Genomic DNA, 24,349 nt, shown 5'->3' with positions numbered 1-24,349 from the left:
GCTGAATGAGCAACTGAAGTCATATTTCTTATCTAGGTTAAGGCGAGTGTCCCGCGGCGGCCATCTTGTTTGCATAAAATTCGACTTTATTCTGTACATAGTATTTATTACTATCTAAAACGACCAGAGCGGCCTGTAGGGAAGTCCATTGATGGCCGCTGTACTCGTAAAAACTTTATTTTCGCAATATTCAAGCGTTAAAGTCGAATCTACGAAAATCGAGTCGTCATTTCTCTCACACCAATGCGATGTGCGAAAAAGACGAGGATTCGCGGACGAGTAGCACTTCGGTGCCCGATTCGACTCCATTCAATATCGCTTTAATTTATTTCTTAATTGGGCGCCAGACGCTTCTTAGTGTCGCGATAAGGAACTTTGACGCGAGACGAGATTCTACGATGGAAAGATAGGACAATCGCGGAAGTCAATCCCGGAAAACGCGAAAGACTCGAATCAGCGGCGGAACGGCTCGGCAGCTCAGTAACCGAACGGGATGGTAGAGTAGCGGGATTCTTCAAGGGTAAGGGAGCTAGACGCGGAGGCGGATGAGAGAGAATATCTCGGGATAATTCGTAAGAGACCTCGACTCAGCAGTATTTGTTAAAAGCAGCGCTGTTTATTTAAATCTAATTAACCTAAGCGACGAACAGTATGACCCCGGATACCGGCAACCAATTAGATCGTTTATACTCAGCGAATGGCCGATGTCCGAGATTCGCGTGATTCTAGCCCCGGAAATGGGAAATGCCAATTCCTAAGCGCGATACAGTCGTCGATTTAGTGCCGATTCTCGGAATGGTACGCGACGCAATTATCTATAACGCAACACTAGTAACTAAACGAAACGCAACGCAATTATCCTAACGAAATGTAACGCGACAAAACTCGACGAGTCGCGACAAAGCGCGACGAAACGCAATTATTCTAAACGCAACGGAATCCAACGTACTTAACCATTTGCGGTGTAAGGGAATTCTCGGTTGTGCGTGCAAGAACAGTCGAGCGGAAATCACTTCGCGGCGCGGTTATTTATATAAATAACATCACTGGCTTCGCTATCATATTCCATTTTACAGTCTGGGGTCAACACTGCTAACTTTACACGATGAAGAGCAAGCAGAAACTGTGCTTCGGTAAAGAATTTCATTCAACAGTGGACGTGCCATGCACGTCATTTATTTTTCTGAAACAATCGCCCGACGACGTGCGTAAAACGTCGCTGGCGTTCCGGTAACAAAAGCATCTCGACATGCGTAGCACGTTTTTCCACCGCAAGTGGTTAAACTACACGCGTCGCGACTTATTCTTACGCACGAATCGATTCTGTATCGACGACCGTCTAGAGAGAGAAGGCGGGAACTAGCGCGACAAACTACGAAATGTCCGGTACGACAAAACATGCACTTTTCGATCTGCTCCCGTAACAATGGGAATACGAAATCGAGACGTGAGAAGGCACAATATTGGCAACGGCTTTCGCGAGACTGAAAAACTAAATTGTGGCTTGCGCGGTACCAATCCCCCAGGTCAGGTTCAGTGACCTGCCGAGTGTGGCTTTTAGAAAGATCGAGAAGCGATCTTTCCATTTCACGATACTTCCGGAATTTCCCCAATGACTTAATCTAATTAGGAGTACTGCTCACAGTGGAGTCTGAGCGAGGCAAAGCGTAACTGACGCTGACCGAATAAATGTTTTTGCAAACTTACTCCCGGTTTATCAAGAAAATATTCATTTTTTAAACAATCAGTGAGGGCGCTGCTGACAGCAAGACTTTAATAACAATAAATTAAATTCTCTCAAAGCCGACATACAGTCGCTTCGATTCATCAGTTTAATGAAGACAAACAATATTGAATTTAGTTATCTAGATAAATTTTTCTATTAACTAACAATTTTTATTATCCCCTTTGTTCCTCCTCAGAGCTCCATTTTGATTTGATAAACTCAATTCTCTCTCTAAATCCTCTTTGCCTTCTTATCAAGTCAAGACGCTCCCAAGATGGATATGAGAGTAATTCGATGTCTTCGAGTCTTTTTGCTCTTGAAAGTGCGACATATGTCAAGCCAGGGGACATTTCTCCTTCACCAATATCGACTGATATTTTAGGCAGCGTCAAACCTTCTGACTTGTGAATTGTAACGGCGTAGGCGAGGTTAACTGGAAGCTGTCGCCGTCTACACGACTGTCATTTCACATTAAAAGACCGTGTTATTGGCACGATCGGAAATGTTCTATCACCCAGGAAAGGCCCACTGTAATTATCGAATTTCACAAGTATATAAGCTGGCAAAAGAAGAGGACGCTCATTGTTTTCATAAACAATTGCCGCTATTGTTCCTAATGAGCCGCTCACAAGTCCACCTTTGACCCATAAATTTATGCGAAGCATAACCCTTGCACCGACAGAGAGTTTTAGCACAGACGGTAATCCGAGCGCTTTATCTTCAGAGGCGTTTGTGGCGATATCAGGCTCGTTGTGGGATGATATAAGTGTTACACGAAAGTTTGTCGCAGCTAACCTCTGCTCGTTCCCCTCTGTTACCATCCCATTTCTAGGGTAAAGTCGTATCGCATTATCTTTAAAAACCTGTCTTTCAGCTACTGAAAGCATTGAAGTCCGTCTGCTTATAAGTAGTTGGTAATCGTCTGGACTAAACTTTCTATCTCCTAGACGGTCTAACAAATTTCTAAAGTGACTTGTACCTTCTCGCTGACGGTGCGAATGTGAAAGTTGTATAAACATTGTAAAAGAGTCGAAAGCAAGCTTTCCGTCTAGCGCTAGCGCCGTCCGAAATGTTTTTGCATAAACCGGCGTGTCCATCACAGGTGGGAGTTGTCTGTAGTCCCCGAAAAGATAAACAATCAAATCACCAAAAAATGGGATGTTGTTTTCATCTAAATTATTCCTTTGATATGATTCAGGACTAATTTCTCTGCATCTTTTCTCAATTACGGCAAGAAGGCTTGCTCCGACCATTGACATTTCATCGATTATCAAAACCTTTAAATTTTTTAGCTCGTTTTGAAAAGATCTTGCACTGGCCCCTGTTAGTGGCTTGTAGGCAGATGCGCACAGTGGTAGCCTAAAGAGTGAGTGAGCAGTCGTTCCTTCAATGTTAATTGCGGCTACACCAGTGGGAGCGCATACTCTTGTATAGTCTTCGCCGAGAGTTTCAGAAGTGATGCGAACTATTTCTTTGATGATAGTGCTTTTACCTGAACCTGCTTTTCCCTGAACAGCAACCCTCTTCGGGAGACCAACTTCTCAGTGACCAGACGTTATGCATCTTATTTGTCTTCTAAGAATGTCAAGAACATTTTGCTGGTCCTGAGTAAACACGATACTGCTCTCCTCTGACGCTTCAGGATCTTCGTTTACTCCTTGATTTTTGTATGTCGCCAAAAATTCTGCAACTTCATTTGTAGAAAAAAAACTCGTCTGTGGTACCCCACTCTTCAATTAAATCCTCTAGTCGTCTCCCAAGAGCAGGATTATCTCCGTTATTCATAAACATGGCGGCGATCATATATGGTTCCCTCACATCGTCAACATTTTGTTCTCTTGGAACTTCTCCTTCATCTCCTGGTTGAGGAAAATCGAGATTTTCTTGTAAGGTTAATCTATGGTGTTCAAACAAGTTTAACCACGTTGGAAGCTGGCTTTCTGCGAGTATTTGCGCAAAAGTACCACGAAATGGAATGTGGAGGATACATTGCTGCAGATAATAGCGCTGATCATTTTCGGATTCTCCGCATAGGTTCAAGATCGGAAATATTCTGACTACAGCTACCTGTCTCCTTTCAACGATTCTGCTTCCTACAACATTGTACTTTTTGACAAAATTCAGAAGAGAGATATATTCATATGCAGGTGGTCGTTTTCTGTACTTTTGAATTAAGGTTTCGGACGTTCTAGCCTCGTGGTCATCAATGCGTTGTGTAACTGGAATCCAATCATCTTCTGTTACATTAAGTGTCACAAAATTTCTTGATGACGAATAAAGTGACCAGCCCACGAGAATATGCACAACCTCTTGAGCCGAATAGTCACGCTCACCAACAGTACTTATAAGAAGTTTTGTAATGACAGTTCTAGCGGGAGAATTGTCCTCATGCTCACTTATAAGTGTGTTCAAAAGGTCAAGATATGCAGTTGAGGCATGTTCCCCTTTCGAAGCATACTTTGCAATGTAGTTTAGTGCCGCCATTTTGCTTGTAACAGGAGAAAAATCAGTGTTGCCGCGCCAAACTTGTGTTACGAAGGGGTTGTAGCGGCAAATAAGAGGATCGTCTCTTTTAGGTAGGTAACGTAAATAGCCTTCGCTACAGTCAAGCGTACTTTCCGACTGTAACTGCGCTGGAAAATTGAATCGACACGTGAGATTTCTTTGTCCTTGCTTGTGTCGAAGACAATTTCTTCAATCACATCGCGTGTGTCTTTGAAACTTATTGATCAGGTGCCCTAAATCAGTGTTTAAATTTTCGTTATCAATATCTGAGAAGCGTTTACGTGATGGATGAACAGATGCGGGGGGTAAACTCCTAAAAGGGTTGATTGCCAAGACCTTGTTGTCAAAATACTCTTTAATTCGTAGCGCTAAACTTTCAGTTAACCTCATCTCGTCAATAGATGGGGCATCTTTAAGCCATAATAGTCCGTGGATGTGGGGACTTCCTCTCCACTGCCACTGAAATCTTGACCAGTAGTCGGCTACCTTAAAGACCGGACGTAAGACTTTTTTGATAAAAACATCACAGCTTCTCTGAAAAAAATACGCAACCAGAAGTGGGTTCTCGTGCATTAGGTCTCGTCTCTGCCGCTCCGATAAAGACGCTGGATCCGTGCCAGGTGCAAGCAAAGAAAACAAATCTGGCCAATGATAATCGGCAGCAGAAAGAGTAAAAAATATCGTTGGCAAACCCAATTGGTTTACCATGGCTGAAAGTTCAGAGAATCTCAATCGCCAATATGGTTTTGTTGAGCGAAGACTGGAGCAATAGACCATGATTTGATTTAAAAAAGCTGGATTGTTTCGAACCCTTTGTCTTATGTCAGAAAGTGATAAGCGCCCTAATCCATGGTTGCGGATGAATATATTTGACCGCTGAATAGCGAACCTTCTAAGAACCGTATTCATTGCAAAAAATCTAAATCGTGCATCTTTGGCAAAGCGGCCGTCCTTATAAAGCATTAAATACTTAAAATAACAATCGAAGGATACTTCGCGTCTGTTAGGATTAAGTAGATCACATGTGCCATATGGAAACAGTGTCGGAAAAGCTATAATGACATAGCCTTCTGTTGGAAATTCGTTAATTGGCTCACTTTCTGTACTTGGATACCTCATGTGGATCTCACGGTTTAAAACAGCTTCCTGGTCTAAATGATGAAGTAGTGGTATATAGCTGTCGTCGATATTGCTTTCTTCATTATCATCATTTTGTTCTGTACTATCCACCGTAAGTTGAGCTAACTGGCCACTTATGTCGCCATTTTCAGGAATCACTGACAAATTGTTTTCACTGATGGTAATGTCTGCGTAAAATGGATTGTTGGCTTTTAACCAAATAAGAGCTGTGCGTAATTTACTTGCTGATGCCCGAAATTTAACGAAACCTCTTGATGTATCACGATTAAAAACAATCGTTGATGGAAGATCTGAAGGCCTGTGGGGCAAATCTTTTGCAAGACGTGATATGTCCTGACGAAAATTTATCACATTTCCAGTGTACGCATATTGAGCTCCTCTGATTTTGTATAACGAGACGACAGGGTGTATTCGGGCGATGAGCATTTGCTCAATGTATGTTAGTCCTACGAGCTCCTGAGGTACTTCTCCTGGATCCATAAAATTCGCTGATGTAAATCTTGATAGTTTATTTGGATCCGAACAAATTGTACAAAAGTCGAATCCAGCATTTATTATATCAGGATAGCAGCGTTTGCAATTTTCGCAGGTCATTAACCTGATACTTGACATTTCCTCATCAAACTCATGGGCTACTTCAATCATACTTTCATTATACCCTGTAATGTTTCGAAGATCAAATGAATAAAATATAGAATCTTCCTGTCTTTACCGATGAGCTTGCACCCGTCGTCTATTAGCTTCGATTCTCTGGGCGATACTTGTTCTCCTCAGACGTGGCATACTTAGGCTTGCTTTTATGCAATCTGAGTATGTATCTCCTCCAAGAGAGCTAACCCGATTAAAAAGTTGTTTGAAACCAGACTCCTAGTTCGTCTCTAAATTTTCGGAAAAGTATCTCGAATATTGCCTTTAGAACCTATGCTAGGCGAAAAAGATAAACGCGCCACTTCCTTAATTCCTCTGTGGGAATCGCATAAAGGTTAACTCAATAATCGAGACTATGTTGCGTTCCACACGAGTTTATTAAAATACGTACGAGCAGTAAAAACGATGTAAGATATATGAACGACTCTGACGGACTGTCCCGTCGCTGGTTAAAACCTCTCCTCGAAAACTCATGAGTAAAAAAAGAAAGAAATAGTTTACAAAGAGAGAAAATATAGAAAGTGGGAAAATCCAGAAAAACCGTTGAAAGTTCGAAAAAGGAGAGGTACAGCGGAAGAGAATCATAAAACAGAAAGTGAAGAGGTTCGCAAGGGCCTGAGCGTTGACACTGACCAGGCCCCGTCGAGACCCTATAGAAAGTGAAAACAATTAGAGAACGTAAAGCTAAAGAAGATAGAAAAGAGGAAACAGAATTTTAGAAAACAGAAATAATATAGAAAACAGAAAAGGCAATGGCGTATGTGGTGCCAAGGGCGCCACACCTCTTAAGAAAAAGCCGGGATACCAAAGATATTCGCCTAACTAATTAAAGTAGTCCTTTCGACTTTGTCAGAACCTCAAATAGTCTAATGAGACGTTCACCAAGGAGAAAAGACAAGATTTGTGCTATTTCTAGTGAAAAGACCTCGTCCTGGGCTAAAATTAAGTCTAACTCCTTTAATTTTTATCCGATTTTGCTCAATATTGAACTTAAAGTTGCTTTTATTTAGATCTTGAAACGTGTGAAGATTGAAGGCTCTATCTATGATGATTCTCGAGAAAAGCGCATTACATGAGTCGAAGTATAGACTTCGCTCGGCTTCGCCTCGCTCAGACAATTACTAACTAACGCTCAATGCCGACCCTCCGGTCACCTTTTGCAGAACCGGCCAGTGATTGGCATGCCCGGTGATCAACAACCCACGGTACGTTACTCTCGATTTCGGATTCTTTACAATCGATATTAGGTGAGGGGCTTACCTAGATGTCCGGAATTGGGCTGTAATTCTCAAGCGGCAGTAGGTTTCGCGATTAGGAGCTTGTACTACTTATGAAAACGACTCAACCGGGCAAACGCCTAATACAAAATAATGAATCGCGAGCCCTTACGCCGGTATTCGGATACCTCATGATCCCCCCCCCCCCCCCCCTCTCCCCCGCCGCCCTAGGCCGAGGTTTCCGTCTTCTCGCGAAGGCATCGTCGGCATGACCTCCTTCTACTCCGCAGCCTCTTTTCCTCTATCGTAGGGCCGCGGCGGGGAAGCGGCAGGGTAGCGGAACCTTCCTTCGGTGTACGTCGTTCTCTCGCTAGCCTTTCTCCTCTTACTCCGCCGCCTCTCTTGGTCTATCGTAGGGTCCAAGCGGGGTAGTGGCAGGGTACTGGCGCGTTTCCTCGGCGAATGTCGTTCCCTCGCTGGTGGTGACGTCATCCCCCAGTGATCCATACAAAATAAAACGGTGGCAGATTTCGTTCGTACGATATTACGCGCGCTTCGTTCTCTCTCTAGACGGTTTTTGCCCGTTATCTAGTACCTATCTGGTCCCCCGAGGAGGTTCCTTATGACGGGTATAAAATACCACGTCACAAATTCAATCAAAATTTTAATTAAATTTTTATTATTTATTTCAAAAGAATTGAATTTTAACGTACAAGTTTATAATTATTAGTAAACTTTATAATTTTTTTGCTGCGGCCGCCTCTTCGGTCGCCGCGCCAGCCTCTTTGTTGCACGGAACGGCCACCGCGCTCGCCGCGCCAGCCTTGTCGCTGTACGGAGTGACCTTCGCGCGAGCCGCCACGGTCTCCGCGGCCGCCGTTTTTTTATTAATTTTTTCAGCTGAAACAGTAAAATAATAATTACACATTTTCATTTTCAAATAAGGATCACCGACATGTAGTATCGACAGTAATTATAAGTTCTTGAAATAATTGCGACAATATATATTGTTACGAACGCATTGAATTCTGCCTTTTTCCATCGTTTGCCAACTGCTTGTCAACTATTTCGTTTATTCACGAAATCGTTGAGCCATCAATATGGACACACACTTGCAGACAGAATTCGATATGTTGGTAATAATAATTTTCTACGAACATGTAATTTGTCGTTAATAAATAAATCGTAATAAATAAATATCAAACACTAGACTTACATTGCTCGTTGGCGGCCCCTCATTTTGTTTTTGTTTTTTCGGATGTCGTTTCTCATTTCCCTTTCCCCTTTTTTTCTAGATTTTCGCAAATTTGTGTATCGGACACAGTATCCATCTGTATATAAAATGATTTTGTTATTATTTTACCGTAATGTAATAATTTATTACTAACATGTAATAATATTATTTTCTTATATTATGTGCTACGTTGATATTCATGATGTTATTGTTACGTCCCGGATGGTACCTTTGCTGATGGTCCGGAATCGCTCTTGAATTGACAATCTTTCGGACCACGCGGTACGTGCGTCCGTCGTATGTCAGGGATCCCAGGGTGTACAAGTATGACACAGTACTTACCCGAAGCTTCCTCCTTAACTTTTACAATAAATTTCTCGTCTCGGATTCTTAGGTAGTAGATCCTTCACTATGATCTTCTTCACAGGTATATCAATAGGTAATAACTGATACTTAACTTCGCGGATAACTGGTCGCGGAGTAGGAGCTAGACAGGGTAGGTATAAGGTGCGTAGGATCTTACGTAGTTGGTATCTACGACCTCTTCGTCTTTGTCTCCCCATGATCTGACTAAAAATGCAGAGACATCAAACACATCATATGCGCACCGTGCGGCTGTCTCGCACCACCGTGGCGATGTGGATTACCTATCTCGACTTCGCAATATAATTGATCTCGTGCGGCTATGTCTCGCACCACCAGATCCAGCGTAATCGATTATACGTATTTTAAATAATCAAATGCTCTTAAAGAGATTCCGGGTTTGTGGGAAATGATTAAAGGCGAATATAACTAAATATAAAATATATTCAATACTAAAGTCAGAAGAGAAGTTAAAAGGAGATTAGTTATGATCTGTTATTGTCTGGAGATTGCGTGATGCAAATAAAGGTTCGTGAAATTAGATAGGGATGTACATAGCAGGATGTTTAGGTTAAGATAAAGGGTGAACTTAAAGATCTAGGAGTAAAGGAATGTGAAACTTATGTTATCTTATTTATAACGCATGCGGGACTGTGTCTTATAACCAATTGTGTCAGAAACGCAATATATATATATATATATATATATGTACTTAATAATAATAATAATCCTTAGACATATAGTCCTTAAGCAACTAGATCAAACGTCGTCGCACGACGTCACATTATACATATCTCAATTGATGTGTTGCCTTCCATGGCTCAGCTTCTAATGACGAACAATCGGTTATCGCGCCGTTCGGTATACGCTATCGGTAGCTGATTTCGCTGCGAGAAATCGCGACTCGCGGCTCTCGCCATCTATCAGCGGCGCGAGTAGTTCGCGCCTCAGTTATCGCGTTACAAAGTGGTGTGAATATTCTACCGGTAACCCCTCGAGATAATGATCAGGGTGTGCGCCCGGAGTAGGGATACTCCATACCGCGGAGATACATGATTATATATATGTACTTGTTGTTATGTAACTGTAATGTCCGAAGAATCAAGCCATTGGTCGTTAATAATAAGGTTTATTATAAAAGATATTAATACAAGAAACGTGGAACGAGATCTCGACAGATTGCGAGCGGAATCGGCACTACGCACTATCGAGCCCCCTGTTAGCCTACATAGCACGCAATTCGGGTACGGCCCGCGGATCTACGACGTAACACCCTCAACACATCACAGTAACCAGCACGGTTACAACGAGATCCCTTATTATACATTTGGGTTTGCTATACGCGCCAAAATATTCTTTAAAAAATTTAATTACTTCTTGGATGCCCATAGATTTACATGGAAATCATTTAATAAATTTCGTAAGTCCATCAATTATAGCTAATAAATGTTTATACCCCCCCCCCCCGTCTTTTTTCTAATGGTTGTAAATGATCTACATGAATTGAGACAAACGGTACATTCCCTTTCGCGATAGTATGCAAAAATCCTGTTCGTTTTACATTCTCAGCTGAAAATTTATGCACCAAAGACAATTTGAAATATATTCCCTAACTTTGTCCCGCAAATTCGGCAACCCATATAACTTACTATAGGTTTAATATTCTAATTTTAAAATAAGTATTAGGACGGTTTAACGATGGTGTTCGGTATAACACGTCGTATTTAACGAGTTTCGTCTCTGCGTCTCGCAAGCTTATCTGGAGTACACGCGTGTAGGATCACACACGTCCAAACAGTAAAAAGCTAACGATCCATCGAACATTCGACATCTCGAATTACGCTGTAAAACGCAGTTACGGACGCCGGCCCGCACGCCATTGGTTGGCGTGCGCCTACTGACTTGTTCGCGGGTCGAATTAATAAAATTGAAAAATGTTGCAACGAGCCGGCGTCGGATTGCGCTGTAAAGCGCAGTTATGGTATCCGGCCCGCACGCCATTGGTTGGCGTGCGCCTGTTGATTCGTTCACGGTTTCGGAATATGCTTGTCTTATCCAAATTATAAAATAATACAAGTGATGTGTTGCAGCATACCGCGTGAGGACTTAGTGCATGCTCTGGGGTGCTGCGGCAAGATTGATAATTGTATCATTTAAAATGTGTTTTTCACTTCAAATCAAACGGCGTGTTGGTCTTGAGATCCTAGCGTATCGTTTTAGCAAAAAAAAAAGGAAGGGAAAAATCGACTTTTTGAAATCCTAGTGTGGATTTTACCCCTTAAGACAGTATCAATTTTAAAATAGATGTTCAGGCTTTGAATGAAACCAACTTGTTACGCGACCCTTCAACTTAGAACTAATCAAGACTCTTGTTGCGCTATTGTCTACTTTATAAGTTTCACGTAAAAGGCGTAGATGTTGAATCTATGTCCAAAACGTACTAGCACTTCTATCAAATCCTTTAAAAAGTCTCAAATACCGCGAATGCTTATATTAGCTGATACTCTGCATTTCGATTTGTATCATCCGTTACACGTTCAGAGCCCATCGGACTGGCTTTGATTCGCGTTACTAGCAGTTGTTCACGATGAACAAGTTCCAGCTCTCTCCTTAACCTTTTTCTACACGGTTTTTTAGAGAGAGCTGAAAAAATATATGTTGTTACTTTTAATGCTAGTAGTTAATAAAAGCTAGCAGTTTAAAAAAAAATCTTTTTATTATCCAAATTTTCATTAAAAATTGGTTTGGCCTATGTATGGCCTAAATATGGCCTAAATATGTGCTAAATATGCACTTAGAGATATAAAATAGCAGTTTAGTATTTTGCGGCAGTCTCAGCACACTAGCCATAGTTTTTTATTCAAGTGGTATGAGACAACAAGAAACAGTTTCTGTCCTTGTTCAAACACAATGGAACCTTACACTTTACATAGTGCACAAAGGACCTACCAGTGCATTTAGGGTATTTCTGGCTTGACTTGCATGAAAATATTGTAAACTTTCAAACAAAGAAATAACAGCAGTTTTTCTGGTTTGGCTTATGTGTGAGTCATTATGTAGAAAGGGGTTAATAAATCGCGATCTCTTCTCATAATTTCAATTTCTTGAGCACCAAATTTGCTCACTCGTTTGCCTTCAGCTTGCAAAGACTGCATCCTTTCCTTCTCTTCAAATCGCCTTAATTCTTGCCTTGCAACTCGCTCTGCCGCGAGTACATCCCAAATATTATTATCAAATTCCTCTAATTTGAGAATTAATCCTGATTTTGAACCAGACACTGGCAAATTCCGTGCATGTATAAATTCTTTCGATTCATTCATCGTATATTCTTTGGTGTTTCGTGATCACTTTTTTCGACGAATTTTCTCGAGTCGGTTGATCGATTCTCGGATCGCTAATTCTATCCTAGCGAGGATACGGAGCACAGGATGTTTAGGCAGAGTCACGTGAAGTTGTTAAAATAAAATAAAAGATATAACTTTAAACGTTCACAAAATGGTTTATTAAACACTTCACACGCACGCTCACCTCGGGACAATGGACGACTTATAACGATAATACAAACTGGTTGAAATACTCGGAAAAGCGGTTGAAATTTAGGTCGAGAATTGCTAACACGTTTGCTTTCGTGAAAGGTTTACAAGGATCTGAATTTAAAATCGGAACGGCAACCGTTTGAACCATCGATCCGATCGATGGCGTTGCGATAGGGCTAATCCCGTGTGGGAGGGATTAGTGCCTGTACGCAGCGACGTAATATGGCACAGAAGTGCCTCGGTCTATTATTATTATCTTTATTTCGGAACATTTGGACATGTTGAATGGTCAAAATCAAAACAATTCAAATAGCACATAATTTACGTCACACGCTTATTGTTGAGGCGTCGAATTGGATGCCCGCGTGTTATACTGCAATCCGTTTCCGAGTGCGGCCTCGTGCAGCTTCATGGGCCAGTGTCGGGCTACAGCTGTGCGTGCTGCGGGTATGCCCTGACAGATCGTATCCAGCTTACGCATAAGCCGTCCCACCGTTGGTGTTTGAAAGACAGCCCTGTAGTCGGGATCGCATCACAGGCTAATACGTTGCTGTCGATGGCGATAGATGACTCCAATTTGATGACGGAGGCATGGGTTCGAGAGACCACCGTCGCGTATTTTGGCATAAAGGAAGGCTGTAGGTGGTGTGACCGGAAGGTGTAGGGTTTTCTTAATAAATTTCCTAATGAGGCGATCCATATATTCCAGCTTTCCTGCCGTAATGCTAGAGGTCTGACAGCAATGTATAAGCTTAGGTATTAAATAGCGATTTAATATATACAGTTTTTGCCATGGACGCAGGGCCACGCGACGCAAACGCTCCAACATTGATTCCAGGTTGGACGGCGACGGGGCCAGAACACCGCTCTTACTCTATTCGTGACCCAAATACTTCAGCTGCTCGAGCACGCGCAGCGCAGGAACCGACGCGCCATCTATTGAGAATTGTGGTTTGGTATCGACAACTGTCTTAGTGCTCGGGATTCGTGCAAGTTGAAGAGCATTTGGAGGGATTCACCACCATCTGAGCTCTCTCCAGGAAAGCGCGGAGTCGGCGGGTGTGTTCGTTGATACCATGAGTAGTGTTGCTGACGAAAATCATGTCGTCGGAAAACAACAAGCAGCCGATCCTGGACTTATGCAGCTGTACGCCACCCGTGGTGTTGATGGATGTAACTAGGTCGTCAATTGGGGGGTGTCCCACTTGGATGTCGGCCGATTGGACGCGTTCCAATTGGAAGCGTTCCAATTCGAAGCTCTATCGATTGGATACGTCCCAATTCGAAGCTGTTAGATTAGGATAGGGAAGGGCCCCCGGGAAGTCGTACCAAACCAAGGTGTGTAGGACAACCGTGCCGAGGGTTGCATGGCTGCCGGGACGTTAAACTGGGCAGTCCCTAACTGTCCCTCGGGGATACCTGCCAACCCCCCCCCCCCACCTCCGTGTAACGGCTTCCCCGGGTAAGGCGGCTCTGCCCGGGGTGACTTTCTTTCCGCCCATGCTCGTGGGATTAGTATGGCAGATTCGAACACAAGAACACCGAACGTTGTAGTCGCCAACGCTAAAAGCGGTCAAACATCAGAGAAGCGAGGGGTTCGAGAGGAGTTAGGAAACATGGACGCGCCAAGCATGCCGAGCACCAGCAGCATGCCCACCGTAACTATCCCGGTGGTTAGGTGCAACACGCCCGCGCCGTCAAGAAGAGTTGGAGCTCCTCAGTGAGCGACAGGCACTGGACCCGGCCACCGAAATCCCACAGCCGTGCAGGTCCTCCGAGCCTATGCCGGAATTATTCGACCTCATGAGGGAGGCGAAGAGGCTACCATGCCCGGCCCTGGTAGCAGAGATGCTAAAGAACGCGGACAACGTTCGGCGAGTTGCGGCGGCTTCCCGGAACTTAAAGGGGACCGCCGTGAGAGACTTACCGGTATGCGCGAACACGATCCAGACGTACGCCGTGGAGTTCGGCAAGAGACCGGAATTTGAGGGGAGCGAAGCTCTCCAGATCTGCGATCTGCGGCAGGCGCTGGCAATGGCCGAAATGGAGAAGGAGCGCCTCCAGAAGGATGTGGACAGTCTCCGCAAGGAGACACAAGAGATGCGGAAAGAGATGGAAAATCTCAGAAGAGAAATGACGGAGAGGACAACGGTGACAATATGCCCCCCCCCCCCCCCCCCACTCCGCCACGTCCTATGGAGCCAGACCCAGCGCCCCCAAGGAAGAGGAGGGCAAGTCAGTGCTCTTCACAGATCGAGGAAGAGTCATTGAAGAGGAGGGCAACGGAGACAGAGGCGCACACCCTGCCGACGCCATCTGAACCCCGCCCCGAGGAGGATCCAGTTACTCCACACGAGGAGGAACCAAGAGGAGAGGAACCGCCAAGGAGCAATGAGGTGACACAGCTCACCAAACTTGTAACCAGCCTGGCGGCGATGGTGAGGGACCTCACTGAAGAAAGTGGCAAGAAAGCCCAGGAGGCCACCCGACCGCGCGAGGCCCCTTCCCAAGGAAGAAGAGAGCGGAGAAGGGATGCAACCCCAGCGCCCCCTGCGCCAGGGCCGCAACAAGAGCGGCCGAAGACGTCGAAGGCCCCAGCCCCGGAAACCTGGGCAACCGTTGTTGGCCGAAGGGCCAAAAGGGCCGAAAACAAGAAGGCGGTGGCTGCAGCGGGGGTAGCTGCATCATCTGCAGCGGCGACCACACGGGTTAACCCCAAGCCGCAGAAGAAGAAGACCCCACCGAAGAAGGTGCAGGTGCCAAAGGCTCACGAGATGGCGGCTCTCACCCTTACCATTCCTAAGGGTGGGAAGACCACATACTCCGAAGCCATGCGGAAAGCGGTGGAGACGGCGCCCTCCACACAAGTCCAGGAGATAGGCATCACTGAATTTAATGTGAAGAAGTCGGCCACCGGGGGCATGATACTGCGAGTTCCAGGCCCCAATGGACAGAAGAAGGTAGCGGAGCTCCTCCGTCGACTGCAGCCAGCTTTCGAGGGTTCGGAGGTCAGGTTTCGCCAGTCCACGAGGACCGTGAAGATGCGTGACCTGGGACTTAACGACGCCGCGACAGAGGACGAAGTTAAGGCCGCCCTGGCCGAGATAGGTAAATGCCCGCCTGAGGACATTCAGGTCTGGCAGATCAAGAAGACGCCCAGGAGCCTGGGGACCCTCTGGCTAAGGTGTCCTCTCGAAGCTGCGAGGACAATGGAGAAAGCAGGATAGGTCCGCGTGGGATGGACGACGGGGAGGATTGTTGTGCTGCCCCATCGCCCGATGCACTGTTTTAAGTGTTTGCATAAGGAGCATGCAACCGCGATGTGCGACCAGGAGCCTGATAGGTCGCACATGTGTTACAAGTGCGGCGAAGAAGGACACACCGCGAAACAGTGCTCTGCGGAAGAAAGTCAATGCCCGCTCTGCCGCGACCTGGGCAGGCCGGTCAACCGCCGACTGGGAGCGCGCGGGTGCGCACCTAAACCACGACGTCCAGTCAAGCCGGCGAAGAAGACTACCAGTCGCGGCCGTTCTCGCCAGGAGGACAGGAGGGTGGAGTCCGCCGGGGCTGCACCGTTCGGGGAGTTGGCTGGCAGACACCTAACCAGCATCCACGGCAGGTGTCTGTCAGGGCCGCAGGGGCTCCGAGCGGGGGCTCGGAGTTCCATTGAAAGCGGCCGCGGGCGAGTCGGCTGCGACGTGGTTCCGTGGCTGACTCGGTGCATTAGGCACAGGGGTGGGAATCATGCCTCAATGATTTCGAGGCGCGGCGCCATAAGCGCCAGCGTGGAGGATGAAAGTAGATAAATGGTCGGCTCGGCCGTCCATCCGACGGGGTGGGAACCAACGAGGGGTTTTTTTCAGTAGGAATCTGAGACTGCCACTGCTCCTCCCCCGAGGAGTGGGGGTGTCTATGAAGATTTCCCCTCGTAAAAAAACAGGGCCCCCGGGAAGGAAATCGGTGTACTTATGGTCGCCCGAGATCGCTGAATTTTGCAGCGATTGCGTTCGGGCACTCCGCCGGTACAACCGTGCCCGTCGGCGTCAAAACGCAGATCCGTCGTGGGTGGCTACGCTGTATGGACTCTACCGCGAAAAGGTAGAAGCCCTACACCTGGCCATCAAAGCGGCCAAGGCCCAGGCATGGGAGGAGCTCCTCACTGCCCTTGATAGAGATCCGTGGGGACGCCCGTACAGGATTGTACTGGAACGTTTGCGACCCTGGGCGCCCCCCGTGACGGAAGCATTGGACCGCCAGTTCCTCGGCCGCGTTATTGAAACCCTCTTCCCCCTTTCCGGGGCCGTGGAGGGCCACGCGGCGGAGATGTCGAACCCTGGCAACTGGTCCGACAACCTGGGGGTTCCGGACGAGGAGCTTGCCGTGGCGCTGAAACGGCTCGGGGCGAAAAACTGCGCCCCGGGACCGGACGGCGTCCCCGGCAGAGTCTGGGTTTTGGCTGCGGGCGTCCTTGGGGCCGCGCTGAAGGGGGTATTTAATACCTGCCTTCAGCGCGGCGAATTCGCCGCAGAGTGGAAGACCGGACGTTTGGTCCTCTTGAAAAAGGAGCGAAGACCCGCGGATTCAATCAAGCACCTATCCTCGGTTGGACCTGATCTGGCTCCCGGGGTAGGGTGTACGTGGCGGTGTCGTTAGACATCGTCAACGCCTTCAATACCCTACCCTGGGCCGCCATTAGGGAGGCACTTGTCCATCACAATGTGCCTCCCTACTTAAGGGCGGTGATCGGGTCCTATCTGGAGGACAGATGAATTGAGTACAAGGGTCGGTGTGGCCATGTGCGGAGGGCGGTGAATCGTGGCGTGCCTCAGGGGTCGGTGTTAGGACCGATCCTATGGTCCCTGGGGTACGACTACGTCCTGCGGTTCGTACTCCCCGACGGCGCGTATGTTGTCTGTTACGCAGACGACACGTTTATTCTTGTCGTTGGGGAGACACTAGAGAGCACCATTCGTCTGGTCGAGGTGGCGGTTGCCGCCGTCGTCGTTCGGATCCTCGAACTGGAGCTTACCATAGACCCTCATAAGATCGGGGCCATGGTCTTCCATGGCCTGCCCCGGTCGAGGAGTCTGCCGCAGTCGTGGATCCGGGTAGGTGATGCCTGGGTCGAGGTCGAGTCCGAGATAAAGTACTTTATCTCGGACAGCCACTGGCGCTTTGATCGACACTTCGATCGCTTGGTCTCTCGAGTGGAGCGGGCTGCGGCAGCGCTTAGCCGCATTATGCCCAACCTGGAGGGGCCCAACGAGAGGGTTCGCCGCCTATACGTAGGAGTGGTGCGGTCAATGATCCTATACGGCTCCGCCGTATGAGCTGCCCTTCTGATGACCTGCCGGGGCAGCGGTGTTATCCTGCTGCACCGGTTTCAGAGGAGGTTGGCCATCAGGGTCATAAGGTAATACCGCACCTTCTCCTAAGCGGCGGCGATGTCTCTGGCGCGTTTGATACATTTCGAACTGCAGGCGGCGACAGCTCGCTGCAAACCGGTGGCGATGCGAATTGCATCGCTACGCCGGCAAGCCAGTTGTTGGTGCTCTCCTGCCGCTACTAACACAGTGGCGGGAGAGGGGTCATGGTAGTAGGCTCACCTACCGTTGGACGCAGGTGTTCACCGGGCACGTATGCTTCGGTGAATACCTGCGTCAAATAGGGAAGGAGCCAACGATGGAATGCCACCACCGTAGGGAATTGGTGGACACGGCGCAACGAGTGATGCCCATTTGGACGCCGACCGATTGGACGCGTCCCGATTGGACGGTCCCGATTCGACGCGTTTCAATTCGAAGTGGTGCCGATTGGACGCGTTCCAATTCTAAGCAGAGCTTATAGAACATAACCTAACCAAATTTAACAGCTTCGAATTGGGGCGCGGCCAATAGGCACCGCTTCGAATTGGAACGCGTCGAATCGGGACCGTCCAATCGGTCGGCGTCCAAGTGGGACACCCCCCGGCGCAGCATACGCTGGAGGAATGCCCGGCGTTTTCAGCGCTGCGTCGTGCCTTGGTCCGAGAAATTGGACCCGATCTCTCGCTGCCAGCATTATTTGGGGCGATGCTGGCAAGCGAGAGAAATTGGAAAGCGGTGGCTTCCTTCTGCGAGCATTAATGCTGCAGAAAGAGGCCGCGGAGCAGGTGTGCCGTATGGCGGCTCGCTCCGATGTGAGAAGGGGTGGCACTGGAGCCGCAAGGTCCCGGTCGTCCACCCCGAGACAGCGAGGGAGAGGGATGCTCGGCAGCCTTAGGCCGCCGATTATCCGGGCTTCATATCCCGGCGGGGGCTCTGGGGATGTCTTACGCCTCCCCTTGCAGAGCCGCCGCAGGGGCCGTGGCGTCCTAGGTGGGGGCCCAGGACGGCCTGCACGCGGCCCCGGGGGGGACGGCGACACCTCGGTGGTTCGGGTGTTGCCGCGAAAACCGGCCTGGATGAAGGGGGTGGTCTTATGCCTCCCCCGTGAAGGGCATCTAGAGCATGGGCGCTATGGGGAGTCCCAGTTGTGTTCTTTGATAGTTCCTGGGACTCCTTAGTGCGCCATGGAGGACCACCGTGGGGGTTTTAGCCGGTAAGAATCCGGCATAACCCTGCGCCCTCCCCCAGGGGCGCGGGGTATCTATGAAGATTTCGCCTACGTTAAAAAAAAAGGTTAGGGAAGGGGGACGTGTCCGACCGCCAATTCGGTTTTAGAAGGGGGAGAAGCACCGTGGACGCGGTCAATAGAATTCGCGCCATCGCGCAGTCGGTCACGTCCAGAGGCGAGATGGCGATTGCTATATCTTTGGATATAGTGAATGCCTTCAACACTCTGCCCCACCGAGGGATTCAGGATGGTCTCGAGAGGCTGAATGTGCCTCTTGATTTAACGGGTATAATCGTCGACTATCTCCGGGAGAGGTCCATTCATTGCACCGATCGGTCGAGCGCATTAAGGACTTGGGGGGTTGAGCGGGGCGTGCCCCTATGATCGGCACTCGGGCCGTTCCTGTGGCTTGTGGGGTACGGCTCCGCTCTGTGCGCCCCGTTGCCGCCGGGGGTGTTTGTCACCTGTTTTGCGGCTTATACGCACATCCTGGCAACGGGGCGTACTTGGTAGGGGACCAGCCGCCTAGCAGAGTCAGGGGCCTCGGTGATTGATTCCGTGATCCGGGGCCTCGGGTTGGAGGTGGCCCCCACAAAACCGAGGTGATGGCCTTCCGCCGCACATGTGGGGACTTGTCTCCGGCCGGAACTCTGATACGGGTGGACGGAGTCGAGGTTCAGATCGGGTCCGAGATGCGTTATCTCGGACTCCGACTGGACAACCTCTGGAGTTTCGTTGGCCACTTCAACGCGCTGGCCCGCAGGTTGGAGCGCGTCGCTCCGGGGTGTCGGAGTTCCCGGGATTGACCGAGGCTGCCATGGCCGCAGGTGTCACGGGCGGGGGGCCCGGGGCACAATTGCACGCGGCCTGGTATGTGGAGCCGACGGCCGGCGTGATTACGTCGTGGGATCTGATAAGGGGTGGGGTCGGAAACATTTTGATGGGGAGGCTTCACCTCCCCACGAGAAGGGTGACCTCCTCAAGGTCACATGGCGGCACTTTGGCGCGTTGCGGTGACGATAACGCACGACCCCGGGACGCGCCATGTCGCCGAGGGTCTGAATTGCTGTTTTAGTGAGTACGAATCCCACACTACCCCCGCTCCTCCCCCGGGGCGTCTTGTTGGAGATTTCCCTTCGTAAAGAAAAATAAAAAAAAAATGAAAAGGTTGGAGCGCGTGGCAGGCGCGTTGGCGCGCCTATTGCCCAACCTGCGGGGCCCTGGCGAGAGGCTTCGTCGACTCTATTTGGGGGTCGAGCGGAGTATGGCCCTATACGGCGACCCAGGTTGGGCTACCGACCTGACCGCTAGGCGCCGGTCGCAGATAGTTCTGCGGCGTGTGGAGCGGCGACTGGCGATCAGGGTAGCGATGGGTTACCGCACTATCTCCTACGAGTCGGCGATGGTCCTGGCAGGAATAATTCCCTGCGCGGAGCTCACTGCCAGCGGGGCGGCGGCGAAACGCGTGGTCGTGGCGATACTTCTGGGTCTGGAACAGTGGATTGATCGCTGCCACGGGCAACTCTCGTTCCGGGTCACACAGGTATTGACTGGGCATGGGAGTTTTGCCCAGTACCTGTGCCGGATCGGCAGGGAGGAAACACCGAAGTGCCACCATTGTGGCGTGGGGCCGGACACGGCAGAGCATACCGTAGAGGAGTGTCCGGCGTGGGCTAGGCCATGCCATTATTTGGAGTGTGAAGTGGGAACGAACGTGAGTGTGAATGTGCTCGTGTAGCGAAAGTTACACAGCGAGAATGAGTGGAAGGCCGTCGTCTCCTTCAGTGAGACGGTTATGTCACTGAAGGAGGCGGCGGAGCGTGAACGTAAGCGTCGCAGGGGGGGTGGTGGGGGGCGGGGGGTGTTGATAGCCGGGTGTCGAGGAGGAGGAGGAGGCGACCGGGTAATCGGGACCCGTTTTCCCGGGCGTCTTCCTGAGATTAGTGGGGCGGTACGGCCTCCCCGCGTCGCCTGCATTGGGTGAGTAAGTGAGAGTGGGTGGATCTATGCGTGAGGTGTGTGTGTTTGTGTTGTGTGCAAGATTAGTTTTAAGTGCAAGGAGAGCGTGGGCTGTCGTGGCGGGCGCACGTGTGCGGGGGCCGCTCCGCGTTAAAATCCAGTTTTGGTGGGAAAAAGTGGTAAAAGTGTGATAAATAATATAGTGAAGTGAGGGGAGACCGTGGGGGAAGTGAGCGGTGAAGTTTTGTGAAAATCGGAGGTGAAATAATGAATTTACAAATAAAAAATGAAATTTCGGTAATGGCGACCTCCACGCGACGCGAGGGAAAGCATGGGGTGCAAACCCACAAGTAAATGAAAACGAGGAAGCGAGTGTTCGGGCCGGCTCACAGTGGGCCAGAACGGCGAATTAGCTGTTTATTTGTCAAAAATTTGATTTTCCTGGATCGATATGAAACGAACATATATCGCTTGCTAAATATATGGCGAATTCAAAACCGATTAAAGTAATGAAATTCGTTAAAAATTATAGTCATGACAAGCATTCAAAGATCAGACTTTTATGAATGTGTTACATCCGAGGAATATTCCTTTTCCGTCGGTATTCGGATCGCGACCGAATTGACTCGCAGGAATGCATTAACGCGGCATTCTGCGAAGACGATCGCGTAACTCCAAAATGTGCATGAGTGACAAATGAGAACTCGATTTGTCACATTTTCGGGTACAAAAACCGCCGACAAGCGCGAGTAATGAGTTAATGGTTGATAGTTGATAGGCGATGGTTGATGGTTGGTTGTAGTTGATTGTTCGTGACTTTACACTTCGAGGTTTTCTTCGCGCTCGGCCAGCGGTCATTCGCGTATCGTATCTCCGGGTCTGATAATACAAGACCCGTAAACAGTTAATTCCGGGAGTGCGTGCGCCATCGCGTAGGTCCACCGCGAAGGATAAGACTATCATCGACGTCTAGAGGGGCGAAGCAGTACCCGAAACCAAGCCACCATCAGTCACGAGTGTAAGTGAGTGTGAGAGAGAGAGAGATCATCATTGTAAGTAAGGAACATATACAATAAAATCTAATATAACCAACAAAAGGCTTAGTCAGTTCGCAAATAGTCTCCATCGAATTCACCTGATTAGGCTAGAAATCGGAAACCGGCTAAGGTCAAGGTGTGCGTCAGCACTTTAAGGTTAAAGAACCGCAGAATAGTCCGCGACGTAACAAATGCTATTTTTCACCGAAAAATTTACTCTTTTTCATATTGATGCCCTGGCAAAAGTATTAAACATTTTTGCAAAATTTTTTTTTCTTTAATAAACAGCATATGTTTATATTGAGAATACACATGCCGTGACAAATTATTAGCTGTAGTTTATTTACAAAATAATTCTCAATGAACTTAAGATTATTTTCATAGTCTTTCATCTTTAGCAAGGGATATCTTTAAAAGTGCAAAGAATTGCAGGCTCTATCATAGTGCAAAATTTTCAGCAGGATTTCCTTATTTTAGTCCAAAAGGATTCATGTCCCCCCTCGTCCCACCGCAGAAGTTATTATTGTTTGAAGCGTCGCGTGACACACGCTTCAGCAACACGTAGGTATATATTGTGTATTTAGTCGAATAGACATTACTATTTTTTATTATATATTCTGTAAGTATATTAATTAATTCATTCGATTTTATTTCAAGAATATGCAATGGCAACATTTAACTTATATGTAGAAGAGTACGACTGTCTTGGATTTCCCTTGAATTTTTGGGTATAATCCGTTGACCGAAGCTTTGTAACTTTTGCGTGCACTTTCCGGGATTAAAAATAACACTATCCGCGTTGTACCTATGGGCGACGTAGCACGCATAGATGGAAAGGGGGAACTTGGCCGGAAAGGCTAAACCGTAGAAATTCGGGGAAAGGAAATTAATTGCTCTTAAGTTGATGGTCAAGAGTCGCGAGTTACGGATGAACTGAGCGCCTTATTGTCAAATGACAAAGAGACCTCGCTTCCCCGCACCCCCCAGGCGACGAGCTACTCGGTCCACCCGTGATACCTGAGGAGCACGGGGAAGGGGGCGACGACAGCCCAACCGTTTACGCTCGTCCGTTTATATTTTGAAATATACATATAAATATAGTATAGAGTCTCGGACAACGACTGGTTTTATATGCCATTAAGTTTGCACAAAATATTATTGCATGGTGCAGATATAATACAAAGTGCTGGGTTGCCCATTGGAAACCAGCTTGAAAGCCTTCATTGTAAACCTTCTTGTTTTCTGAAGAAGCAATGGAGACACGAAACAAAGATTTCTGAGATATTAGAAGAGACCACACACGAAAATTTTCGCAATTAGAAACATTGACGGACTTTTTTCAGACTTTATTATATACGTCCAATATTTTAATATCTTCAATTTCGGCAGAAGACAGAAAAATTTATAAAACACTTTCGCGTTTTAATATTTTCAAGAATGAAATAGAAAAATTAATGTTACAAGAAGACCTACAAGACGATGACGATGATACATAAGTAATAATAAAAAAATTTTATTTTTATTCATAAAAATTGTTTCCATGTAAAACTTATGTTTACGTTAATAAAAATTATGCTTATAAACTGAACGTCCACATTAAGAGTATAGTATATTCACTAACTTTTTGAAATATAACGCTTATTTTTGTTTTATTTTTAATTTTTTTGGCAAGAAAATAATCCGGTGTGATTAAATGTAATAATAATACTTGTTTTAAATGCAGGAACGACACAGCGACCACTATACTTTCGTTTGAAGTCTTCAAATAGCGCTACAATTGGCCGTGAACAGCTAATTCGCCGCGCTGGCCCACTGTGCGGCTGCGGAATAAAAAATATGTGCGCGACTTAAACACGATTATTTTTATATATCGCGAGTGAAAATAGTGTAATTTAAGCGTGAAATTTGCCCTCAAAGAAGGACTTGCGCAAACACGTGGTCGTACGACATGACGAAGTTGCGAGAGAACGTCGCAGAAATTAAATAAATTAAATAATGTAAATGTCAGTAGGGATTTAAAGTGCAGGGAAAGGGCGACCGAGGCATGTTGAATACACGCGGTGATTAGTTTCGGCTATTTCCGTATTTTCGTGATTTGATAGTAAATAAATAAATAATGGCGTCGGTCGAGTAAGTTTCGATATATCATACGAACACGTGGGCATCTCCGCGCGAGGGAAAGCGTAGCGCGTAAATGCCGGTTCGCAAACATCCAACATGGCGGACGAAGGATCGCCGCAAGCGCATGGAGAGCGGCCCTTAGAGACGAAGCCGAAGGGTGAAGCGGAGGCTCGCGGCAACAAGCAAGATGGCGGAGGAAGGATCGCCGTAAGTGCATGGAGACCTGCCCTTAGGGCCGAAGTCTAAGGGTGAGGCGGAGCCACGCGGCA

At 47.6% G+C, this 24,349-nt stretch overlaps 3 protein-coding genes across 3 annotated transcripts; 1 reads left to right on the top strand and 2 right to left on the bottom strand.

Annotated features, from left to right (window-relative positions):
• Positions 1 to 2,187: 2,187 nt before the first annotated feature.
• Positions 2,188 to 4,210, bottom strand: LOC143266159 (ATP-dependent DNA helicase PIF1-like). Its single transcript, XM_076541790.1, has 2 exons — positions 3,451 to 4,210; positions 2,188 to 3,263 (listed from the first exon to the last, which is right to left on the bottom strand). The coding sequence occupies exons 1-2, from the start codon at positions 4,208 to 4,210 to the stop codon at positions 2,188 to 2,190; spliced, it is 1,836 nt and encodes a 611-aa protein (XP_076397905.1).
• Positions 4,211 to 4,420: 210 nt separating this feature from the next.
• Positions 4,421 to 6,016, bottom strand: LOC105663231 (uncharacterized). Its single transcript, XM_012290866.2, has one exon. It carries the CDS (start codon positions 6,014 to 6,016, stop codon positions 4,421 to 4,423), a length of 1,596 nt encoding a protein of 531 aa, XP_012146256.2.
• Positions 6,017 to 20,227: 14,211 nt separating this feature from the next.
• Positions 20,228 to 20,701, top strand: LOC143266158 (uncharacterized). Its single transcript, XM_076541788.1, has one exon. The coding sequence runs from the start codon at positions 20,228 to 20,230 to the stop codon at positions 20,699 to 20,701; it is 474 nt and encodes a 157-aa protein (XP_076397903.1).
• The last annotated feature ends 3,648 nt before the right edge of the window (positions 20,702 to 24,349 follow it).

This window comes from Megachile rotundata, unplaced genomic scaffold, assembly GCF_050947335.1.
Source record: "Megachile rotundata isolate GNS110a unplaced genomic scaffold, iyMegRotu1 scaffold0057, whole genome shotgun sequence".
Taxonomy (NCBI): Eukaryota; Metazoa; Arthropoda; class Insecta; order Hymenoptera; family Megachilidae; genus Megachile; species Megachile rotundata.
This window is presented reverse-complemented; position numbering and strand designations above follow the sequence as displayed.

What these genes read in the sequence shown, in the direction of transcription:
- LOC143266159 (XM_076541790.1), bottom strand. Translation starts at nt 4,210, where the DNA reads ATGGCGGCACTAAACTACATTGCAAAGTATGCTTCGAAAGGGGAACAT. An exon ending in GGATTTAATTGAAGAGTGGG is followed by an intron (nt 3,264 to 3,450) that starts GTACCACAGACG and finishes GTCACTGAGAAG; the next exon opens with TTGGTCTCCCGAAGAGGGTT.
- LOC105663231 (XM_012290866.2), bottom strand. Translation starts at nt 6,016, where the DNA reads ATGATTGAAGTAGCCCATGAGTTTGATGAGGAAATGTCAAGTATCAGG.
- LOC143266158 (XM_076541788.1), top strand. Translation starts at nt 20,228, where the DNA reads ATGGCCCTATACGGCGACCCAGGTTGGGCTACCGACCTGACCGCTAGG.